Consider the following 26052-nt stretch of genomic DNA (forward strand, 5'->3'; position numbering starts at 1 on the left):
GTAGTAGCAAATTTAAGAATTTTGAGATTTTGTGGCATAAAAGTAGAATATACCATAAACAGGAAAAGTTTCAAAAAGAAAATAAATTACCAAGTCATAACTTCATTATCTTATTATCTGACATACAGATTTTAGATACCTACATCCTTTAAAGTAATAATGTTGGGGTGTTGTCCATAGCGCATCAATATTTCAATTTCTTCTGAAGGGTCTCTCTTACTTTTGTCAATGATCTAAAGAAATAAGTCAAGAAAAATCTCAGAGAAAACCAAATTATTTTCTTTACCTAAAAGTGAATGAAATATTTTAATTTGGTCATATTTTAAGCAAACACTTAAAACTCAAGAATGATGCCTGCTTCGCATTATTTTAACATTTAAAAATTTCCTATAATGAATCTTAACAATAAAAAATACACCTTCCTTAACACTTTCCTATATTCCAGATAACTGAAACTATACCAACTGATAATGTGATTCAAATGTGACAGTAATTGTCACAATTGAACAATTTTAACATATTATATTAAAATAAAACTAAAACAAGACATTCATGAAATACACCATTCCTCCAAAATAAAGTTTTAGAAATGCAAATGAAAATATTAAGTCTTAAGACTTTTCCTCATTATTTTATCTTTGCTATCTCCACTTGCTTCACTGAAAAATGTCTGTCAGTTAACCTTTAATTTATATATATATATAAACAAACAAAAGAGTTAGACTCAGATAATACCTTCACTGCAAATTCCATGTTCGTAGCTGTATGTATGCATCGCTTGCAAACAGAATAGGAGCCAACACCAATATCTTCTTTTAGTTCATATAATTCAGCAAATTGTCCAGAATTTCCATTTATCTGTTTTTTTTAAAAGTAAGATACTAAGGAGAATGAAATATGTTCACTTTTTTTATCTTCTTTCCTAAATATGCATTAATCTTAAATATTTTAAAAATATTTTAGAGAAGTTTTATCAGTATATGTAAAAGGTTTAAAGAGATTTTGAGCTGATCCTAAATTTTAGGTTTTCTAGATCCCCAAAGCCAATACAATAAATCAACCAGCTTATACACTGCCATTACACTTTTCTTGCCAGAGGAGATTACGTAAATATAATTAAAGGTTAATTACTGTCTGCTTTTTTTCCAAAACATATTGTGACACCTTTAAATCATATTATACATAGAGACAAATTTAGAAGTTAAAAATCACTTAAAAATTGCTGTAAATCCATTAGCAATAACTGAAAGAAATAGTTATCCCTACAGTGAATAATCTGATTAGGTGGAATTTACCTGAACAATTGGTAACACATTTGCACTTGTAACAGGAGTGATTTTATATTCTTCTGCAATAGAAGTTGCCACAAAGCTGAATCCTTTGAAGAGTTGATGAGCATTAGCACTAGCTGGTAAACCAGGAGAATCTAATATCCAAATAATGTTATTTAATTAGAACTACACAGAATTATGTGATATGAAATGTTAGCATTTCTTTAAATATAAAATAAACCATTAAATGCTACCGTCAGATATAGTATATCATGTGTTTGATTAATCGTATATTATTTGTCTCCTCATGCTAGTATGCAAGCCCCATGGACTGTAATTGTTGCCTCCCTGTTCACTGCTACATCTTCACTGCTCAGTACCTTCAATATTTGTTGGCATTCAATATTTGCTGGATGAACGTGTGAAATACATGCTACTATAAGTAGAAATTATTACATTATAAATTTTACGAGTCCGTTATATATGTCATGTCTTACCTCCTACCCCTTAACCTATAATTCATTAGCATGTGAAAGGACATTTAAAAGAAGGAAGAAAAAAAATTTACCCTTTGCTCTAGCCCCTGCTTCCCTGATAAATATTTCCTATTTAAATCCTCTGTTTGAAAGATGTGCAACAATGATGTATATAAGTTCTGCACTTTCATAAAGGGCAATCAATTATCTGCAAACTTAAAAATCATTTAGTTTTTACCTAAGAATCTAGTTTATTTTTTAACCATCTTATTGAATGAAAGCCCCGATGTTACATATAAACAAATATGCATTACCTTTAGGTGTTTTTGCAGTAAACTCAGGATCAAAACAAAAAGTATCATCTGGTTTTCCAGAAGCCGGTTTGAAAGGAGGTTGAACTTCTCTTCTATATAATTTCTAGAAGAAACAACAGGGTAGTGCAAAATCATATTAACACTCTAAAATTATATTTTGTAAGGGAAAGCAGAACATAACTTTCACAGTCTTTAACAGAAGCTCACAATTTAATAAATAAAATTTTAACAGGCTTCAGATACCCATTAACCAAATTGTCAAAATTTGAGAGATAGTATACACAATGAAACAAGACCAGGAAACACAGCACTGATGCCAAAGGTTGATTTCACAAGGAATGATATTCAATTTTGATATCAAAAACTGACTTGAATTTGCATTAGTAAAATAACCATACAGAATATACCACAATGTGACCATGCAGAAACACCTAGCAACATTCAAGAATTTCAAAATTAGTAGACTATCTTCAAGAAGTATATATTTCACCTAAAATATTTTGTTTTTACATTAAAAATGCATTAAATACACTGTTTATGACTCTTCTTATATAATTCAAAAATGTAATTTTGTCCAAAATTTAAATCCCTAAAATTTATGTTTTTGAAACACATTTAAAACATCTTAAAATGTATACAATCTACTCCCATTTTTTTGAAAGCAACTTTTTTAAAAGGTTACAGACCCACAGTGGGGGAATATTAATAGAGAATTACTTTGATTTTCATTTATTTAAATAAATAAACATTATATTCTTTTGTTATTTAAATTAAACACAATGGACATAAACTGTTTAGATATAAGAATGATGAAAAAAAAGGAATTTGCAGTTTGTATACTTAAGAAGAAAGGAAGAGTAGATATGCATTAGAAAAAAAATAATAAACCAGTGAAGAAATGGGCAGAAGACATGAATAGACACTTTTCTAAAGAAGACACCCAGATGGCCAAAAGACACATGAAAAGATGTTCAACGTCACTCCTCATCAGGGAAATACAAATCAAAACCACACTGAGATACCACATCATGCCAGTCAGGGTGGCTAAAATGAACAAATCAGGAGACTATAGATGTTGGAGAGGATGTGGAGAAATGGGAATCCTCTTGCACTGCTGGTGGGAATGCAAACGGGTGCCACTCTGGAAAACAGTGTGGAGGTTCCTCAAAAAATTAAAAATAGATCTACCCTCTGACCCAGCAATAGCACTGCTAGTAATTTACCCAAGGGATAGAGGAGTGCTGATGCATAGGGGCACTTGTACCCCAATGTTTAAAGCGGCACTTTCAACAATAGCCAAATTATGGAAAGAGCTTAAGTGTCCCTCAACCAATGAATGGATAAAGAAGATGTGGTTTATATATACAATGGAGTACTACTTGGCAATGAGAAAGAATTAAATCTGGCCATTCGTAGCAATGTGGATGGAACTGGAGAGTATTATGCTAAGTGAAATAAGTCAGGCAAAGAAATACAGTTACCATATGTTTTCACTCATATGTGGATCCTGAGAAACTTAACAGAGAACCATGGGGGAGGGGGAAGGGAGGAAGTTACAGAGAGGGAGGGAGGCAAACCATAAAAGACTTAAATACTGAGAACAAGCTGAGGGTTGATGGGGGGTGGGGGAGAGGGGAAAGTGGGTGATGGGCATTGAGCAGGGCACCTGCTCGGATGATCACTGGGTGTTTTATGGAAAACAATCTAACAATAAATTATGTTTAAAAGAAAAAGGGAAAAAAAAAGTGACACGGGGATAAAAGGACACCAGGGAAAGAAGCACATACATATAACAGGGCAGACTCCCATGTAGCGTGCCCATTGAGTGGTCTTTTAGGGTATTAATACTAACGGCTTCTGTTATGCAGTTTTACAATTATAAAAAATAAGTCACTTTTTCCAAGTTTTTGTTTAAATTCCAGCTAGTTAACATACAGTGCAATATTAATTTCAGGTATATAATTTAGTGATTCATCACTTACATACCACCCCCAGTGCTCATCATAACAGGTGCCCTCCTTAATGCTCATCACCTGTTTAACCCATTCCCCCATCCACTATCATTTTGTTCTCTAGAGTTAAGAGTCTCTTTTTTGGTTTGCCTTTTCTTCCCCGTATGTTCATCTGTTTTGTTTCTTAAATTCCACATATGAGTGATATCATATGGGATCTTTCTCTGACTGACTTATTTTGCTTGGCATAGTACACTCTAGCTACATCCATGTCATTGCAAATGGCAAGATTTCATTAGTTTTTAATGGCTGAGTAATATTCTATTCTATATATATACTACTTCTTTTTATATTCGTCAGTATGAACATTTGTGTTCCTTCCATACTTTGGCTATTGCTAATAATACTGTTGTAAACATTGGGGTGCATTTATCTCTTCTTTTTTTTATCCTTTGGGCAAATTCCTAGTAGTAGAATTTCTGGATGGTAGGGTAGTTGCACCTTTATGTGAGGAACCTCCATACTGTTTTCCCAGAGTGGCTGCACCAATTTGCATTCCCACCAACAATGTAAGAAGGTTCCCCTTTCTCCAAATCTGTTGTTTCCTGGGTTGTTAATTTTAGCCATTCTGACTTGCATGAGGTGAAATCTCACTGTAGTTTTGATTTGTATTTCCCTGATGATGAGTGAAGTGGATTATCTTTTTATGTGTCTGTTGGCCATCCGGATGTCTTTGAAAAAATGTCTATTCATGTCTTCTGCACACTTTTATTTGGATTATTCATTTTTTGGGTGTTGAGTTTTATAAGTTCTTTATAGACTTTGGATATTAGCCCTTTATCAGATATGTCATTTACAAATATCTTCCACAATTCTGTTGATTGCCTTTTAGTTTTGTTGATTGTTTCCTTCACTGTGCAGAGACTTTTTACCTGTTAAGTGTGGTTGTCTACCACATTTAGATTGGGGAGTATGAAGGAGGAAGAGAAATGAATTAGAATTCATTTTCTTTAAGAATTTGCCTTATCATTCACCTCCTCACCTCCTTCTCTTCCTCCTTCACATTCCCCAACCTACAACAGGGGAAAATAGTAACCACACTTAACAGGTAAAACATATGAGAGACAAAAATTTAGTAAATATCATCCACACACCTACTGGTTCAAGGTAATTGCCATGACATCTACGCCTCTAAGTAAAAACCTCATATCAAAAAAAAAAAAGGATTAAGTTTATCAGCAAAGCCCAAATATGAGCATATTATTCTTCAGTGTTAATTCATATTAAGTCACTCAGTGACAAAGTTTCTACTGAAGTTACAACTGAACTTACATTCCAGTCAACATTTGCAAAAAAAAGATGTCTTTTGATTTCCTCAACTCCTTCTGAACCTATAAAAAAGGAAATAATTTTTTACTGGTATAATTATTTTTAATCTTTCTACCTGGCTTCTCTGCTGTTATCTGTACAAACGAATACACCTTTCATATACTCCTTGCAGTGAAATGTTTATTATTTCTTATTTGATATTTTGTTTTTTTTTCAATTTAATATAATAAAACATAACTGATGCTCACACTGAAGCATATAAAGTATGATGAAATAATGAAATTCCTTCTAAATCAAATAAAAATAATGTTTAACATATCACTAAAAATATATATATATATGTGTGTGTGTATATATATGTGTGTGTGTGTATATATATATATATTTATATATATATATCACAATTAAACTTATGGCTTAGTATCTCAAAGACACATTACAAAGTGCAATATAATAAAGTGATATTAAAATTTTAACACAAAAATTAAATAATATAATCACATTTGGATCCAGGGAAAGGCTATCAAAAAGTGGCCAAATAATGAGTGGCTATGGAAACATATTTATCTCAAAGAATACTTGAAGGGACAAAATAATTACCTTCAAATATCTAAAAAGATTACCTATATAAGGGAGAATTCTGTGAATTATTTCAAAAGAAGTAATCCATATGATATATATAATGACATATATTAAACGGAAGTTCTGAATAGCTAGACTATTGTTAAATCATGGACAAAACAGAGTTTACTGGATCTATGTGCTTACAAAATGCAAACTCCTAGGTATAAATATATAGCAGCAGTAAATGAACTAGGCCAGAAAACATAAAGGTACAATGATCCTCCCAAAACAGGCAGTGTATTGTTGTAAAAGTTAAGGCAATAAATAATACCCAATCTATTTGCTGGATTTCTTTTGAATAACATCCTTAGTAGACTTTGTGCTTCAGCACTAAGAAACTGAGGCATTCCGAGTTTTGCTCTGAAAAAGAGTTTTAGAAAATTTCATTTAAATCTAGACATACTTTAAATTGACAAATCTCAAAAAGAACTTAAAAAGAATGTTTTAACAATGAAAAATAATGTCCCTTATATGGTAGGAGAAGAAAATAAGACAGTGTGAAAAAGTGTTCTTTTGTGTCAATTGAAAACAAGTTTCAAGAAACTGAAAACAAGGAATTTTTCCCAAAAGAAAAAAAAATAAGTGTTTACACTTACTTTAATATCATATTCATGGTCTCATTTCTGTCTTTACCTTGAAATGGCAGAGTACCAGTAAGCATTTCAAACTAAAACAAACAAAAAGTAACACATAATTTGCCAGAGCTTAGAATATATGATAAAATTTTTTAGGAAAACAACTGAGACTTGTAATACATGATCATCAAATGATTAAGGATCTATACGATAGGTCAAAATAGGAACAGAAAAGTAAGTCAATTAAGGAAATGCACTGCTGGTACCTCACTATATATAGCCCAACTGATAGGTGACCTGTAGCAAATGAAACCAACCAGTTTTTTTTTTCCAGTCCTATCTAATTTGGCTGGGTTCCCAAACCAAAGCAATTTGAAAATAGATAGACAGCATTTTCTTTTAAACCAAAGATATGCTCTTAAAGCAAACATTTAACAAAGAATGGAAAGTAAAACTAAGCAGGGAACCATTTCAAATTCATAAGTGCTTTGTACACCTGAAACTAATGTTACACTCTATATTAACTAACTGGAATTTAATGTTTATTTATTTTTGAGAGAGAGAGAGAGAGAGAGAGAGAGAGAGAGAGAGAGAGAATGAGTGGGGGGAGGGGGGTTGCAGAGAGAGAGGGAGACACAGAATCCGAAGCAGGCTCCAGGCTCTGAGATGTCAGCACAGAGCCTGTCGCGGGGCTCAAACTCATGAACTGTGAGGTCGTGACCTGAGCTGAAGTTGGATGCTCAACCTACTGAGCCAGCCAGGTACCCCTGGAATTTAAATAAAACCTTAAAAAAGAAGATACACAAAAGGCCAATAAGCACATGAAAAGATGCTTAACATCATTGGTCATTAGGGAAATTAAAAAAAAGAAAGATGTAACCATTCTCATTCTCCTCACTCCAAAAAGCAATAAAAAAAGAACAAGAAAGCTACACATGTACATCAGTATCTTAAAAAAATAAGAAAGCTGTACATGGCATAAAAATAAACATTTTCCCTAAGATATTTAATTGCTATGTATATTACTAGAACATTAAATAATGGTGTAAAAAACTAGTTTTGAAAATGAAGATCATTATACTTCGATAAAAAGAAAAGTTTTCATATCTCTAATATTTAAATCTTGAACTTAGATTCAGTAATGACGTTGGCTTCAGTTCTCTGCTCATTTATCTGAATTCATAACCTTAGTTATATTATTAATTCAACCCTTTCCTATATATTGATGACTTTCAAATCTGTTCCAGCCTCAATCTCTCTCAAGTCCTAGTTCTCCTTCCCAAATCTACAGTAATGTTTCTTAACTGGATGTTGAAGAAGTAGGGGCAGGGGCCACAGAAAGAGAAAGAAGACAAAGAAAGTATGGTATATGGGGATCGTCTCTCTCAAGCTCCAGTCCTCTGCTTCCAAATTTAAAGTTATTGTTCTCTATTGGTGACCAGAGTAGCAGAGGTGGTAATGGAAAGGACAAAAAGAGGGAGCATATTATACTGGAATCCACCTCCCCCCTAAATTAAATTGCATGTTGGCTGACTGAGTAGTATTTTTAAAGGTCTCCAGATGATTCTGATCCTGTCTCCACTGTTCCCTCCTAATTTATTATCACCAAGTGTTTAACCACAAACCTGTAATAACCTATGCAACATGTTATAAATAAACTATTTCTCCACTTCCAAAACCAGCTGCCCTTTCCAGGTATGTCTTTTTCTGCTGAACTATCATTCTTTTCAAACTCCCTAAAGTTCATAAATTTTAGAGGTGTTTTTATCTTTGACCTTAACCCTCTCCATCTGTGACATTAAATCAACTCTTAAGATCAGACACTTCTTCCTTTGACATATATTTAAGATTTCATCTTTCATATTCTATAATGTTACAACTGTCTTGTAAGGAGACCTTGTTGGTCTCCCTACTTCCAGTTTCCTCTATTTACAATCCATTTATACAATGCTGTCAAGGCTAATCTTCTTTAAATACATTTTTCTCTAATTTCTATCTTGTTAAAGAACTACAAAATCTGGGGTGTCTGGGTGGCTCTTGTCAGTTAAGCATCTGACTATTGATATTGGCTCAGGTCATGATCTCACAGTTCATGAGATCCTTGCTTGGGATTCATTCTCTCTCTCTCTCTCTCTCTCTCTCTCTCTCTGCCCCTGCCCTCTCAAAATTAATAAAGATGAAAAATTAATAAACATTAAAAAAAGAATCTACAAAAGTTTCCTACTACTCAGAGTACTGCATGCAAATGCTTATTGGCATATAGTCTCATTTCCTCCACCGTCACCCTCATTCTCTACTACTATTCTACTCAAACTAGTTCTCTAGGTCTTTGCTACTAATAGGATCCTTCTTGATTTGCAGCTATTTAAATTTTTCTACCCTTCCGGGATTAATCTAAGCTCCACCTCCTCCACTTTTCCTACATCAACTTATATGATTTCTTGCCTGAATTCCTAAGGTATATTTTTGGATGGTTCATTTAGCTATTTCAACTGTTTCCCTAAACAGATTGTATGCATTCTTTGGTCACGGAAAATGTCAAAATTATATCTTCAGTTTGTTGCTACCCCACTATCCTACACAAATGTCAGGTTTACAATAGGCCCTAATATATTGAAGTGTCATATAGTATGTTATAAAGTAACAAATAGGCAAAATGGATTATCAGCAAAATGGATTATACAAACAAATTGATTCAATAGCTATTCACTTAGTGCCCTACTTGATACTGAAAATATACTCTTAATTTATACCAAATTAGTCAGTTTGTATGCCTGCTATGCTAGGTACCATGACAGATGATAAGTAGCATGAGACATGACTGCTCTCCACAAAAAGTTTAGTCTTTCTAGGGACATGCATGAAACAATTTGACAATAAGTTTATGGTAAGGTGCTAAATTCTGTGATACCCAACTAAAATAGTATATGGTATTTTTTTAAGTTTATTATTTTTGAGAAAGAGCTGGAAAGGGGCAAAGAGAGAGAGGGAGAGAGAATTCCAGGCAGGCTCTGCACCATCAGTGTGGAGCCTGATGTGGGGTTCAAACCCATGAACTGCGAGATCATGACTTGAGCTGAAATCAAGTGTCGAGCACTTAACTGACTGAGCCACCCAGGCAACCCCCCCATGTGACATTTAAACAAAGTAACCTGGGGGTGCCTGGGTGGCTCATTCAGTTAAGCATCCGACTTTGGCTCAGGTCATGATCTCACAGTTCGTGAGTTTGAGCCCTGCATCGGGTTCTGTGCTGACAGCTCAGAGCCTGGAACCTGCTTCAGATTCTGGGTCTCTCTCTCTCTCTCTCTCTCTCTCTCTGCCCCTCCCCTGCTCATGCTCTCTCTGTCTCTGTCTCTGTCTCTCTCTCTCTCTCTCTCTCTTTCTGAAATAAATACACGTTAAAAAAATTAAACACAGTATTCTGAAATCTAAAATCTGGTAAACCTTTTTCTAAGTTTCAAATTTGAATAGCTTATAAAAGAATGCTACCATTTACCTTTTCATCTAGAAACTTTAAAATAAATCAGAATACCAAAATCGTAATTCTTCCTTTATAACAGTTAGCCAATCAGAAGCTTTTTTTAAATAATCATGAATTAGCAAAACTCTATTCTCACCTGACACATTCCAAAATTTAAAACAAAATTCTAAATAATATTAATTTTATATTGGCACAATTTAAAAATAACACTACTTACCATAAGTACACCATATGACCACCAATCAGCACTTTGGGAGTGGCCTCTCCTATTTACTACTTCAGGAGCCATGTACTCCACTGTACCACAAAATGAGTAAGCCTTCTTTTCTTGATCTACAGATTCCTTGCTGAGTCCAAAATCTATGATAACAATGTGACAGAAAAATATATCTGAAGATACTCAGAAAATAGAAACTACCAAAGGAAACAAAACTATGTGTTAGAACTTAAAACGATTCATGGATGGGCTATAATTACTCTTAAGAAATCTCCGGTAAGACAAATAATGGAAAACAGCCTGTATTTCATGATACCGTTTTAAGAGCATTTAGAGATTGCTCAGTTAAATTCCATCCTCAAAATACATGTTTTCATATTTATATTAGTATATCATTCAGCAATTTTGAGAGGTCAACAATTAAATCATCAAAGCTGTCATAGTGTTCTAAGTTTTAAAATAGACTAAGACACAAAAGAGACACTTTTTAAAACACTAAAAAAGCAAATTATGCTTTTGAGCTTCCATTTTTGTTTAAGGCTTTCAAAGAGCTAAAGGTACCAATATATAAAAACCAATCATTCCTATGTGCTAGCAGTGAAAATTGGAAGTTGAAATGTAAAAAGTACCATTTATAATACCACCAAAAAAAAACCTGCATGAAATCCACAGGCATAAATATACAAAGTAGATGTAAGACCTGCATGCTAAAAACTAGAAACACCTATGAAAGAAATCAAAGTAGATCTAAATAAGTGGAGAGACATATTGTATGCATGGTTTGGAAGATTCAATGTTGTTAAAGATATCAAGTATTTTGTAAAAACAAAAGAAAACTAAACTTAAAATTTATAAAAAAGACTCAAGAAAATAGAATAGCCAAAATAATTTTGATGAAGAAAACCAATGAAGGACTTACACTTCAAAACTTATGATAAAGCTACAGTAATCAAGAAAGCATGGCATTGGAGAAAGGCTACATGTGTATATATCAATGCAAAAGGACAGTGCCCAAGAATAGACTAACACATACAGTTCTGCTATAATGCTTGTTTTGAAAATGTAAATTTATTCCAACGTGATTGATATATTAGAAAACAATTTAAGCATAACACAAATTTCAAATGGGTTTGACTTAATGTGTGGTTTATATGCAATTTTGTCTATAAGAAACACTACGTGAGACACTATAAAACTGAACCTAGCTGGGGGTGCCTGGGTGGCTCAGTCAGTTAAGTGTCTGACTTTGGTTCAGTTTGTGATCTCAGTTGATGAGTTAGAGACCCACATAGGGCTCTCTGCTGTCAGCACAGAGCCTGCTTTAGATCCTCTGTAGCCCTCGCTCTACCCCTCACCCCATCTCAAAAATAAATACTTAAAAAAATGCACCTAGTTGAACCAAGCCAAGTAATGATAGATACATGCACATACCCCAAACATCTGCCAGATTTCAGCTCATTATGTATATTATGAGCTACTCCTGCCCACCTGTAGTGTTACAATCTTCCTCCCAATTCCATATAATCTATCTTCTACCACTTCACAATAACCAACATACTGCAACCTTTCTGACAACAATTCTACAGGCAAATATCAGGATTTTTTCAAGGTTAGGTACCTTTTTATTGTAGTATTTACATATTCTTAAACATTTAGAATATGTAAAACAATGTTGTCATTTTTATCAACTTCTTTTCTTTAGTGTGCACTGGTTATATATTTGAGTGTTAAATCCCTAACCCCATTTCTCCCATAAGTCCTGTGCTTTTTATTATATGTAATTATTCACAGTTAAGTGATTTTTAAAAGATCACATGTGCACATGTGCTGTATTAGAACTTGCTATATATTGTCAATTGATTCCTGATAAAGGTGTAAAAGCAATTCCATGAAGAAAGTTCTTAACAACAAATGGTGACAGAACAATAGGATTAATATACAAAAAACATCCTCATACCATAAAAAATTAACTAAACATGAACCACAGAACTAAATGTAAAACAAAAAACTAAAATTTTCAAAAGAATAAAAAGAAAATCTTGGTGATGTTTTGTTAGGCAATGATTTCTAAGATAAACATCAAAATATAATTCATGAAAGAAAAACGTTGATAAATGGACTTTATCAGAATCAAAGCTGCTCTTCAAAAAATACTGTTCAGAGAAGAAAAAAGAAGCTACAGACTGGAGAAAATATTTGCAAACTGCATACCTGATATAGCTCTTGTATTCAGAGTATATTTAAAAACTCAAAATTCAATAATAAGAAAATAATACACATTTTTTAAATGGGCAAAATATCTGAACAGACATTTCTTCAGAAAAATAAATGCATAAAAAGATACTCACTGTTGTTAGTTATCAGGGACATTCAAATTAAAACCCCAATGAGATACTACTACATGCCTATTAGTAGAGCTAAAATAAAAATACTGACAATACCAAGTAATGGCAAGGATGTAGATAGAGCAAGTAGAGCTCTCCTATGTTGCTGATGGGTATACAAAATGGTACAACCACTTGGAAAACAGTTTGGAGGTTTCTCACTAAGTTAACAATACACTTACCATATAACCAAGCAATCCCACTCCTTTGGTATTTACTCAAGTGAAATAAAAATTTATATTCATATAAAACCTGCACATGAATATTTACAGTGGCTTTATTTATCACTTTCAAACTGGAAACAACCCAAATACCCCTTAATTGGGGATTAGACAAGCAAACCATGGTATCATCATAAAATGGAACACTATTCAGCAATAAAAAATAAACTGATACACACAAAATATAGATTAATCTCAAATGCACTTTATTAAGTAAACGAAGTCAGACTCAAAAGGCTATTTACTATATGCCTCTGTGTACATTACATTGTGGAAAAGGTGAAACTGTAGGGACAGAAAGCAGATGGATGTTTAGATAGGGTAAAAAGGAAGGTAAAAAGGACTTATGCAGAAATTGTGGAGAGTGGTAGAATTGTATTATACCTCTTTTTTATTTCAAGTTTTTATATAAATTCTAGTTAGTCAATATACATGGTAAAACTGGTTTTCGATGTAGAATTTAGTGATTCCTCACTTACATAATTTTGATGTTGGTGATGGGAATACAACTAAATGTATTTGTCAAAGTTTGCAGATCTATAGATGAGAAAGTGATTTTTTTTAATTAAACTTTATATTTTGAGACAATTACAAACTCACATGCAGTTATGTGAAATACTACAAGAGATCCTATTTACCTTTTACCCAGTTCCCCCCCCCATGGTAACATCTTACAAAACTTATATTAAAATATTACAGCCACAATACTGACAAGGATGTTGCCATGATACAGAATAGTTCCATCACCACAAGGATCTGAAGAATGAGTTTTACTGTATGTAAATTATATCTTAATTCTATAAGTGATAAAAAAAAAGTTGTAGCCCTACATTGCTCTTAAAATAAAATACCAACATTAATAATTTTATCATCCCTCAAAACTAATTTTCTAACCATGTTTAATATTTTCATTTAAAATTCATTTATCCTTGTATAATAACTTGAATGAATTATGATTTTTAACATAATAAATTTTTTCAATGTACTATTATTAGTTTCTTTCTCTACATTTTGAGACTTTTAAACTCTTGCACATTCCATTTCAAAGATGAAATATAATAAAAGCTAATCTTCAAGGTCAATTTAGCTGAATATAACAACATACCTTGCAGAGAAGAACACTGGTTTCTTTGGCCATTCCACAGAGGAGGAGAAAGGAAAGAGAATTTTCTTATCCTCCATTACCTTTCAGAGATTTATACCACTCCATAGAGGTCCTCTGCTGTTTTTTTTTTTTTTTCTGACAAAACTGACATTTAACACTAGAATTTGCTCAGCAATCAATTGACAAAAAAAAAAAAAACTTTTATGATAATAAGACTTAGCTACAAGATTAAATAAAACATATGTTAATTAGTGATTTCTCCAACCCACTATTTTAAAAACAAAATGCAGAGTTCAGCTACAAAAAGGCTCCTTTTGGGGAGGGAGGGCGGTATATCTTTGTAACCTTAAATGATTCTATGATTTTAAAATTCAAAAGCCTGCCTAGAAAACAATAATAAGTATTTACTACGAGTAAAAGTAATCTCAGTGACTAATTTGCAGATAACCATAAAAATTATTAAAACTATTTTAGTGTATACATTTTCTCTTAAATATCTAGTTCAAGTACTGTGTGATATAAATTTCTGACACTGTATATTTTTTCTCCATTCTCTTTATATAAATTACCCTACATTATGTCCCTCAGAAAACACATTATAGCAACTACAGAGAGTTCAAATCAATTGTGTGTTCAATTTATGGTTTTTAGTGGGATATTATGAGTAAATATTATTTTCTAAACCAGGCAACTCATATTACATGGTTAATTTTATATAGACTATAAGGTGGGGTGTTCCAAAAAAGTAAGACATAAAAACAATATAAATAATATATTGACATGTATGCAGATATTTTCAGGGTACTTATTCTCATTCTACCAATCTTATTTTATACAATCATAATCTTGGTATGAAGTCAATTAGGCTCAAAGCATAGTCATACCAATGAACCTCTCTATAGTCCACTGCCATTCCAGCTAACCTGTTAAACATTAAGTGTATTCTTTACATCTAGAGGATTTTTAAAGTAGACAGGTCAAAAGAAAGATATTGCCTGTCTCTGGTACTTTTGACTGTAGTATTCAAAATGGGAGGAAGAAGATAGGAAAAGTAAGAGGAAAAGGAGAGGAAGACGGAAGAAAGACACACAAAAATTAAAAAAGAAAGGAAGAAAAAGACAAGGAAATAATAAAAAGAAAATAAGTTAAAGGAAATAATGAAAAAACATTATTAGAATATTTACTATGAATGGTCACACTTTAACCAACCTGATTGGGATGTTCTGAGGTTAAATTCATAAATTTATTACTCATTTAAAAACTCTGAATTAGGCTATAATTATAAAATAGTGTCAATTACCTAATATTCATTATTGTATATTTCTTCAAAGAAATTTTTATGGCATCTTGAGGAAAATAGATTGAATTGTGCATATATATATATTTTAACAATTAAATCTAATATGTGCATATATATATATTTAACAATTGAATCTACTTTCCTTAAGATGTCATAAAGATTTCTTTGAAGACATATACAATAATGAATGCATATATATGTGCATATATATATATATATATATATATAACATTTTCTTCCTGTTACAAGCCTTCTGTCCCTTGTTTATAAGTTAACATTTATTCTAACTATTCCTTCTTCCTCAGCCAGTTTAAGTCCAAAATCTATAAAAGAAAAATTCACATTACAAGACTAAATATAAAATATAAATATAAAACAATTTGACATCATTATTCTCTTACTGGAGAATATAGGTAGGATTTATTCTAATTTTTTCCCACCTCCTTTCTTCATTCCTTACAAAACAAGTATACTGTAGTTTTTAAATGAAAATAATTAAATTCTAACCAAATTTGCAACAAAAACTTGAATGCTATAAAAAATTATATAATACATAACATCTCAAAACTCTATTATTCTGTCTTCCTATTTTTTTTTCCTTTTCCTCTTTCAATCCCTTTAAATCTACTTTGTATCTTCTAAATATGAAAAAGAGAATCAGGCTATGAATTAAAAAGATTTACTAAACTTTATTTGAGCTTGGTCACATTTTCCTGAGCTTTCAAGTTAACAGCTTTATACTTTATTTTTACATTGAAGCAGTATACTTAGGAATTTAAAGCAACTTACCTTTAAAGTGTACTGGTCCAAAATTCTCTGTAAAGACCACATCTTCATTTTATTTCTGTTTTAATATTCTGATAATTAAATAAAGATTTTACTATCTATTTATAACATAATTAGCCTTTCGAGATTGACTCACTCAGCATAATACCCTTGAGTCCATCCAAGTTGTTGCATATATCAAGAGTCCTTTCCTTTTTACTGATGGGTAGTACTCCATTGTATGGATGTATCAGTTTGTTTATCCATTCATTCTCTGAAGGACATTTGGGACATTTCCAGTCTGGGGCTATTACAAATAGAGCTGCTATGAAAATTCGTGTATAGGTTTTTATGTGCACATAAGTTTTTATTTCTCTAGGATAAATGTCCAGAATGGGTACTGTGTGGTTGTATTTATATCATATTCTCAACATAACAAAACTAGAGTTGTAGAATAAATAAGTGATACCAGAAGTGAGAGTAGGAGGAGGGAAGAGATAACTGTAAATGGGAAGCACAAGAGAGTTCTTTTGCAATTGTAGAACAATTTTGCATATTCATTATAGTGGTGGTAATAAAATATATATGTGATAAAAATGTCATAGAATTATACACAAACAAAAAAATACATGCATGCAAAAACTAGTGAAATCCAAGTAAAGTATATGGTCCAGTGAGTTGTACTATATCAATTAATTTCCAGGGTTTAATAAAGCACTGCAGTTTCATAAGATGTCACCATTGGGGAAAGCTGAGTGACGGGTACACAGGTCCTCTCAGTACTATTTTTGCAACTTACTAAGAGTCTACAATTATTTGAAAATAAAAGTTTTTTTAAATGGTATAATAGATATATTTTATGCCTAATAATCCTGTAAGGATTTAGCACCTTGTCTTATAGTAAACCCTCAATATTCAAAATAAGGAAAAATAAAACATGTTTTCACAAATAAAGAAAAAAAGGAACTTCTGATTCTGAAATATTTGGTTTAAAAGTTTATAATTCTCTACACTTCAAACGTGATAACTACTTATGATAAATCTTATAGTCGAGATTAGCTAAAATAATGTTTTTACCTAGCATGCCAAATGTCATTTGAAAATTAGGATAGTGACTCTATTGTATAAATTTTTGGTATTACAATTAGAACATATTGAGAGCTACCTTATCTACTTTTTAAATGAATTTTAGTTCACAAAAGAGATGAATAAAATACAAATTAAGTAAAAGAAAAAAGAAAACAGGCTTAGTCAGATATATATTAAATAAAATTATAAAATAGAGTAAAATAAGAAAATCTGCATACCTGTTAACTTGATATGTCCTATTTCATCAAGCAAAATGCTGTAAATCAAAATTCACATTCAACAAGATGGAATCAAATATTTTTATATTTTCATTTGCATAAAAATCATCATAAACTTAAAAATGGTATCTATTTGATTTACTGGAAAATATTTAAATGATTAACTTAAAATCAATGAATATCTCGGTGCGCCTGGATGATTCAGTCAGTTAAAGCATCTGGCTTCGTCTCAGGTCATGATCTCAAGGCTCATGAGTTCGAGTCCTGCATCATGCTCTGTGCTGACAGCTCAGAGCCTGGAGCCTGCTTGGGATTTTGTGTCTCCTTCTCTCTTTCCCTTCCCCACGCTCACTCTCTCTCTCTTTCTCCTCTCACTCTCTCAAAAATAAATAAAAATTAAAAAAATTTAAAAAATCAATGGGTACCTCATAAAGATTACTTGTTATAAATAAGTTTCATATAATTGCATAATTCATGTATATTTTCACATAATTTTTAAAACAAAACACTTAGTGGAGAAAACTGTAATTATAGAAATACTGGTGACAGGGATTCATAAGGAGAATATAGCCTTACTTTTCTGGTTTCAGGTCTCTATATACAATTCCTAATTGGTGCAGATGATCCAAAGCAAGTGCCAGTTCTGCAAGGTAGAATTTCACATCTTCCTCTGTAAACAGAACCTAGAATGCAATAATTTACCATTTGGTCCTTTCTTCGATATTGAATTTTAAAAATTTACTTCTTTAAAAATGAATAAACAGACAAATCTAGGTTAATTAAAAAAATAAGAGAAGTAGTTAGATGAAATTAACTCTTTAAGAATCCTCTCTTTAATACTGTTTTAATGCAAATCTTCCTAAAACATATAATGGAGTTTATATATCTTCTACATTGAATGTACTCTGCAGGATTTACCTTTTTGTAACACTTTAGTGTCATAATGCAATTATTAATTTTCGTACTCTGCAATGTAGTCATATTCTCAGGATTTTTGAAGTTTATAGGATATTTTGGTGTACATTGGTAATTCCACTATTTCTACATTTTGTCTTTCACTGTCTACTATCACTTCTCAGGAATTTCACTATTAACAGCTCTAACTAACCCAAAGTTTCTAGTATACCAACACAAGATGTTAAATGAGTAACTCTTACATTAAACACAGTTCTAAACCCAGTGTCTAACCTAAAGAGTAGATCTAGGCCCATTCTGCTAGTAAAATACTTGGGTTTAATGACATTTTATTCCTCATTTTGTGCCTGGGAATAAAGCTGCTATGGTGAAGTGAAAAGAGCACTGGAATTAGAATCAGATTAGCAGTGTAATGTTTGACATGTTACTTAGCCCTCTAGGCTTTAGTTTCTAAAGCTGTAAAATAAGGATAATAACACTTGCTATATCTACCTAACAAGGTTATTTTAAAAGCCATATTAGGGGGCTTGTGTGGCTCATTCAGTTAAGCATCTGACTTCAGCTCAGGTCATGATCTCACAGCTTGTGGGTTCAAGCCCCATGTCGGGCTCTGTGCTGACAGCTCAGAGCCTGGAGCCTGCTTCAGATTCTGTGTCTCCCTCTCTCTCTCTGTGCCTCCCCCTCTCACACTCTGTCTCTCTCAAAAAAAAAAAAATAAACATTAATTTTTTTGTAAAAAAACCATATTAGTTTATGTGGAAAAAAACTTTGTAAATTGTAGAATGCTATGTATTTAGCCATGAGGCATAATTATTATAGGTTTATGCCTATATTCATTCCTGAGTGTTAAATTTACACACAAAATTGGGTACTACTCAAACATTAGATGTAATTTTTAAGATTTATCAAAGGCTTCTGAATGGCAAAACAAATAACTTGTCTAGAAATTAGCTATTTTCATTAAAGAAATCTCTGGATTATTAGGAAAGCTCAAAATTTGAATGAAACATCATAAAATCTTATAACTGAACTGCCCATTTATTATTATGCTCACTGAATTACATAATACAGACTCAGGTTACTAGTAAAATTTCAGAGAATGAGCAGTTAAAGATAAATTTTGAAACTCTGCCTACTTCTGAAAATGATCTATAGAAAAACAAAGTTGTGCATTATCTAAATTTCAGAGTTCATCTGAATATAATGGTAAAAGTATATGAACATAATTTTCACTTGATACTTTATGAAGAATAAATATGTTTGTTACTTATTTCTCAGGAAAGCTAATCAAAACTTTCATTTAAACCTAACACATAAGAAAACCTTAAACAAATACCTTACAAACTCTAAATTAGAGTCTTTGCCTAAGTTTTATGGCAAGCATATTATTTTGTCATTAAACTGTCTGTGTTAAAAGCCTCATGAGAGACACAAATAAGAAACTTACTAAGTAGCAATTATATGCCAGTAACTTTGCATTCATTATGGTATTACACTCTTTCAAACAACCCTATGAAGTAGGTATTATCACCACCTTACATATGGAAAAAGAGACAAAGAGACAAAGTGATAAAATATCTTGCCCAGAATAACATAGCTAGTAAGAAGCAGGTCTAGGATTTGAACTCAGGAATACTTATTCCTAAGAACTACCTAAGAAGTACCTCTTTCCCAGAAGCCACTTCTGCCGGCTATATTTCAACTCTGTTTTAGTTTCAGTACCATTAATGCTTTCCTATTCACTAATAACCCTATCACAAATGAACCCATGAAAAAACATCACTTAAAACCCTAGCACCCTGCTAGGCTTTCGTTGTCTGCTCTTCAAATTGTTTGTGTATGTATGAGTGCATGTGTGTTTTAACATATTTAAGATCACACTATATACTACTTAGTGTCCTCCTTTTTACCCACTTATCATATCATAAGCAACATCCCATATCTTTAAAATGTTATACACACACACACACACACACATATTATAAAGTTATCTAAGATAATTAAGATAATTAAAAACTGGAAATAACCCAACAGAACACTTAGGTAAATTATGGTAAATTAGTTTGGTGATATTATATTTTATGGTTCTCAATGCCTGAAGAATATCAACATAACTAATTTACCATAATTTACCTAAATGTTCATTTGGGTTACTTCCAGTTTTTCATTATCTTAAATAACTCTATTATATACATATATATATATATATATATATACACATATATACATATATATACACATATATATATATACACATATATATATATATGTGTATATATATATATGTATATATGTATATATGTATTTTCCACAAAGTTTCCAAAAACTGGTTACTTCCAGTTTTTCATTATCTTAAATAACTCTATTATATACATATATATATATATATATATATACACATATATACATATATATACACATATATATATACACACATATATATATATATGTGTATATATATATATGTATATATGTATATATGTATTTTCCACACTTATGATTATTAACCCAAGAAGGATTCCTAAGAAATAAGACAGGAAGTACTGGGTTGGTAAAAATAAATAGTCCAAGATTTTTGATATAAAGAATAAAATTATTTTCCAAAAAAGTTTACAATAATTTATACTCCCATCAGCAATTTATGAAAACATTTGTCTTACTACATACACCATAGCACTGAATATTACTCTTCAAAAAATATTTTTTAATTTGCTACACAAAAATGTCACCAATTTTTTTTAATTTAAATTTTGATTCCTAGGCTAAACATTTTTTACCATGTTCTCTAGGCCTTTCTATTTTGTAAGTGAATTATCAGCATTGTTTTTGCCTATTTTTCATTATTTACTTACTGTTTTTTAAGTTGGTATAAGCCCTTTAAATATTAAAAATGTCCGTTCTCCATAATATTACTTGTAAATATTGTAATATTGTAAATATTGTAAATATTTTCACCATTTTGTGCTTGTTGTCTTACATTCAGTAATTCTTAATTTTATGTAGTCAAATTTATGTATCATTTATGTATGATTTTCCTTCATTATTTTAATGATTACAGAAATCTCTATTCAATGGTCAACTACAAATTCAACTGCATTTTCTTTTAGAACAATTGTTTTCCCAGATTTAACTATTTAGGTAAAATTTATCATTTTTATGAAATAGAGATGAAAATTTAAAATGATTTTTCTCTAAAATATCTGATTTATAATATACTATTTGCTAATCAATCAATCTCTGCCATTAACTTGTTATCCATCTTCAATCATAGTAACATATGGTAAATCATATATACCAGAATATTTTGGGCCTATACAGTATGTGTCTAATCTTGTGTTGATACTATGATGTTTTGCTGATAGAAGTATCTTTATAAAATTTTAAACAAGAGGTAGGGCAATTAAAAGGTGTGCCTTATTTTCAAAACCTTAGTTTTCTTCCATTTGTTTACTTTCCCAGATAACTTGGTAAAAATAATTCTGTCACTTTCAAACAAACAAAAATTCCTATTGAGACACTGATTGAAATTTTATTAAACCTATAAATTAATTCTGGAAAACCTGGAAGCTCTAAAATTATCATTCATTCATCCAAATATATTTTCTGAATATTAGCAAAGTAAAACATAGCTTAAAAGTTTTGTGTGTGTATCTGTGTATGTACATGTGTATGTTGGGGGTGGGGAGAGAAATTTAGGAAGGTACCATTCCCTTTAAAACATATGACATATATCATAAAAGTCTTTAACACATACAAAATGTACTTTTAAAAGTCTTCTTCTAAGGCATAATGAAAATACCTCATTTTGGATGACATGACAATTTTATTGTATACACAAGTGAAGTATAACAAATAAATAACTTCTTATTAATAAGCTGTCTAAAGAAGTAACAAATCATTTTATAAAAGCCTGTACAACGAATATACTAATTTATTGTCTTTTGGAAAATGCATTGAAAATGCTTGCTCTTACCTAATATTCCAGACTTAGGAATCAAAACTTACTGACTGCATCTCTGTGCTAGTATGGGTTTAGATAGTCCCACATCGACAATGAAGGTCTGAAGAGTTTAAAAGAAAATTAGAAATGACTACAAGTAAGAATTGCTCACACATTCTTGAAATTTCTACACTATAACACAAGAAACCATGAATTCTGGAGCCTTGTTTCTCTGTTGTTATTCTATGTCTTGAGAACAGCTTTTATCAAGGTCCTTTAAAAACCCTCCTTGGAAGGGGGTCCTAGACAGACCCAAACTGAATTCTGTTCTATAATAAACAATATACCAAGATCACAGTCTATATTCATGCATGGCATGTTCTGCACTGGAGGTAGACAGATAGAAGCCAGAGACCTTAGCCACTTAAGCACTAGCTAGCATATCATAAGCATACTTTTCCCTTTTCAAAGCAAGTTCCACAGCTCTGGGAATCAATAATACCTTTCCTGTGCTCAACATTTTAATTCTGGAAGTGAGATGTTGATCCACTATCACCCAATTGAAATGCTAGTCCCAGACTACCACTTTAAGACAAAATGAAGTAGACAAAGACACGATTTAATCTTCTGCCTGAAACAACTAGAAAACAGTACAAAATCTATGAAATGACATTTTTGAAGACATTGGCCATCAGTCAACAAAAGACAGTGAATGTGAAAAATAGGAAACAAACAAGATAAACATTACAGCTGTCCTACCTAACAATCTGGAAACAGTTTCTAAAGCAGCAGTGCAGGAAGGGCCAAGTAAGGCAGAGCCTTGAAGACTCTGAGTTAGTGAGAGGCTGGGGAGACAAGAAGGATAGAATTCACAAGATAGAGTACAGAAGGGATAATTTCAGAGAGAGAAAAAGAGAGAGAGAGAGAGAGAGAGAGAACAATAGAGTTATGTAGAGGTCTCCCTCAAGTATTTAGCAGAGAAATGCCTGGGACATATGAGTGAGGAAACTATCGTGAACTAGGAAACAATCAATTAAAGGATTAGAGGGACTATCCTACAGAATTTATACAGGGTGAGGAACTTCCTGTTACCTCCAACCAGAGCAGAAAATCTCATAATTCACAGGGTATTGGATAAAGTAATCCAAAGTGTTTTGCATCAGAGTGGTGCAAAATTAGTCCCTGACTAAACGCAGTTTTAGTCCAGTTTAACAACCTGAAAAAAATCAAATTAGTTCTATACTCCAGAATAAATCTAAATATTTATAATACAAAAATATCCATCACCTAACAAGATAAATTTCAGATTATCTGCCATCTAATAAAAAATTGCCAATCATGGACATGAGGAAACTACCTAAACCCAGGTAATCCTAAAGGATTAAAAAAAGAATCCACAGAGTTCACAAAGGAACAGGATAGGTCCTGTTCTCAACAGTGAGAATAAAAATATATATATATAATTCACAGGGTATGGGTTAGAATACTAAAAAGGGTCATGCTGCAGTATTGGCAAAAATTGATTCTAGACTAAATTCTGCTCTAGTTCTAAATAACAAAGTTTAAAATCAAAACTCAAAAGCTTAACTAAATCTGAGAACAAAGATAATTCTACTTATAAGAAAACAATAGTATCCAGAATACAAGAAAAATATATTCATAATGCTTACCATCCAATAAAAAATTACCATGTAATTACACTTCCTGTTGAAGCATGAAAGCAGATACAAATAAAACTTAAATCAATTGGTGTGGCTGTGTTTCAATAAAACTGTATTTACAGAAATAAGAAACTAGCTATATCTTCTGTGAGATCACAGATTCCTAACTCCTGAGTTACAGATTTACACTATAAACACTAAAACAACTGCTAAAATAACAAAAAAGTGTTATGGATAAAAACAATTAAATTGAAAATAACACACTAAAGGGGAGGTGGTGGTCCAAGACAATGTCCTGATAGGAAGATTCTGAACTCACTTCGTCCCATGGACACACCAAATCTATGGCTATATAAGGAAAAATTCACTATGAAAGAGACCTGAAAACTAACTGAACACTTCTTCACAAGAAATGGTAAAAGGCTCACACTTTAGAGCCTATGAAGCTGGTCTGAGGAACATAGGCCATGGAGCATCATTTTTGTGCCCTCACTCAGCCTTGATACAACATGCTGGTACCTCACATAAAGGAACTCATACACTCATATGAATTTCTGAATTTTGTAACTATAGCCTAGGGGCCCCTACAGATTTCCAGGTCTGGAGCCCAGTAGGGTTTATAATTATACTCCAAAGGAATATATATATATATATATATATATATATATATATATATATATATACTTTACATACTTTAAAACTCCTGCCTGAGGCTTCTGAGAAGGGGGCAACCTGGTGGAGAAGTAGTGAGACCTGTACTTTCTGCATCTCTCAAACAAAGAAAGTCTGAAGCCAATGGACTTTGAACCCCAAGAGTCTGGGAGGAAAAGAGACTGAGTATAACAGGGAGACACTGGAACAACCTTACAGGCTATAGGGCTACTTCAAGAAACAAATCAAAGCACACTTGATGGAGGATCCAAAACATCACTACAAGTAGGGAAATAAAATAAGCAAAGTCACTACAACAGACAGCAAGTAACACTCTCCAAAAAACATCTCCTGAAGGCCCAGGCCATGGACACTGTATGACCCCACCCCTTTAATATAGCAGTGCTCACAGGTGAAGAGCATATAAAAAGCTTTTAAAACACATAAGGGACAGAAAATTAGCCAAAATGATGAAAAGGAAGAATTCTCTGCAAAAGAAATTCCAGGAAAAAGTAACAGCTAAAGAATTGATCAAAACAGATATAAGCAATATAACTGAACAAATATTTAGGGTAATAGTCATAAAATTTATTGCTGGGCTTGAAAAAAGCATAGAAGACAGCAGAGAATCTATTGCTGCAGAGATAAAGGGACAAAAACAGTCATGAGGAATTTAAAAATACTATAAATGAAGTTCAAAATAAAATGGAGGTGGCTACAGTGCGGGTGAAGAGGCAGAGGGGAGAATAGGTGAATTAGAAGATAAAATTATGGAAAAAAAAGGAAGCTGAGAAAAAGAGAGATAAAAAAATCCAGGATCATGAGGGGATAATTAGAGAACTAAGTGATTCAGTCAAACAGAACAATATGCATATCATAAGAATTCAAGAAGAATAAGAAGAAAGAGAAAGGGGCTGAAGGTGTACTTGAACAAATCATAGCTGAGAACTTCCACAATCTGGGGAATGAAACAGGCATTGAAATCCAAGAGGCACAGAGAACTCCTCTCAGACATAACATGAATAAACCTTCTGCATGACATATACTGAAACTGGCAAAATACAAGGATAAACAGAATTCTGAAAGCAGCTAAGGATAAACAGGCCTTAACATACAAAGGTACATACATAATGGTAGTAGCAGACTTATCTACTGAAACTTGGCAGGCAAGAAAGGAATGACAGGAAATATTCAATGTGATAAACAGGAAAAACATGCAGCCAAGAATCTTTTACCCAGCAAGCCTGTCATTCAGAATAGAAGGAGAGTTAAAGGTTTTCCCAAACAAAAACTGAAGGATTTCATCGCCACTAAACCAGCCCTACAAGAGATCCTAAGGGGGGCTCTGAGTGAAATGTTGCAAGGACCACAAAGTACCAGAGACATCACTACAAGCATGAAACCTACAGACATCACAATGACTCTAAACCCATAACTTTCTATAATAACACTGAATGTAAATGGACTAAATGCGCCAACCAAAAGACATAGGGTCTCAGAATGGACAAAAACAAACAAGACCCATCTATTTTCTGTCTACAAGACTCATTTTAGACCTGAGGAC

At 32.2% G+C, this 26052-nt stretch overlaps 1 protein-coding gene across 2 annotated transcripts in view; it reads right to left on the reverse strand.

Moving 5' to 3' along the window:
- The window catches only part of RPS6KA6 (ribosomal protein S6 kinase A6), a 188350-nt gene that overhangs the window by 60772 nt on the left and 101526 nt on the right, over positions 1–26052 (reverse strand). For both annotated transcript variants that reach the window (XM_045050812.1, XM_023249024.2), the window contains exons 7-16: positions 17898–18004; positions 17322–17359; positions 10240–10382; positions 6563–6633; positions 6238–6326; positions 5346–5404; positions 2062–2164; positions 1296–1426; positions 736–858; positions 144–233 (exon numbers count right to left, since the gene is read on the reverse strand). In XM_045050812.1, coding sequence (XP_044906747.1) covers positions 144–233; positions 736–858; positions 1296–1426; positions 2062–2164; positions 5346–5404; positions 6238–6326; positions 6563–6633; positions 10240–10382; positions 17322–17359; positions 17898–18004 — 954 coding nt within the window. The remainder of the gene's footprint in view (positions 1–143; positions 234–735; positions 859–1295; positions 1427–2061; positions 2165–5345; positions 5405–6237; positions 6327–6562; positions 6634–10239; positions 10383–17321; positions 17360–17897; positions 18005–26052) is intronic.

This window comes from Felis catus, chromosome X (assembly GCF_018350175.1).
Source record: "Felis catus isolate Fca126 chromosome X, F.catus_Fca126_mat1.0, whole genome shotgun sequence".
Taxonomy (NCBI): Eukaryota; Metazoa; Chordata; class Mammalia; order Carnivora; family Felidae; genus Felis; species Felis catus.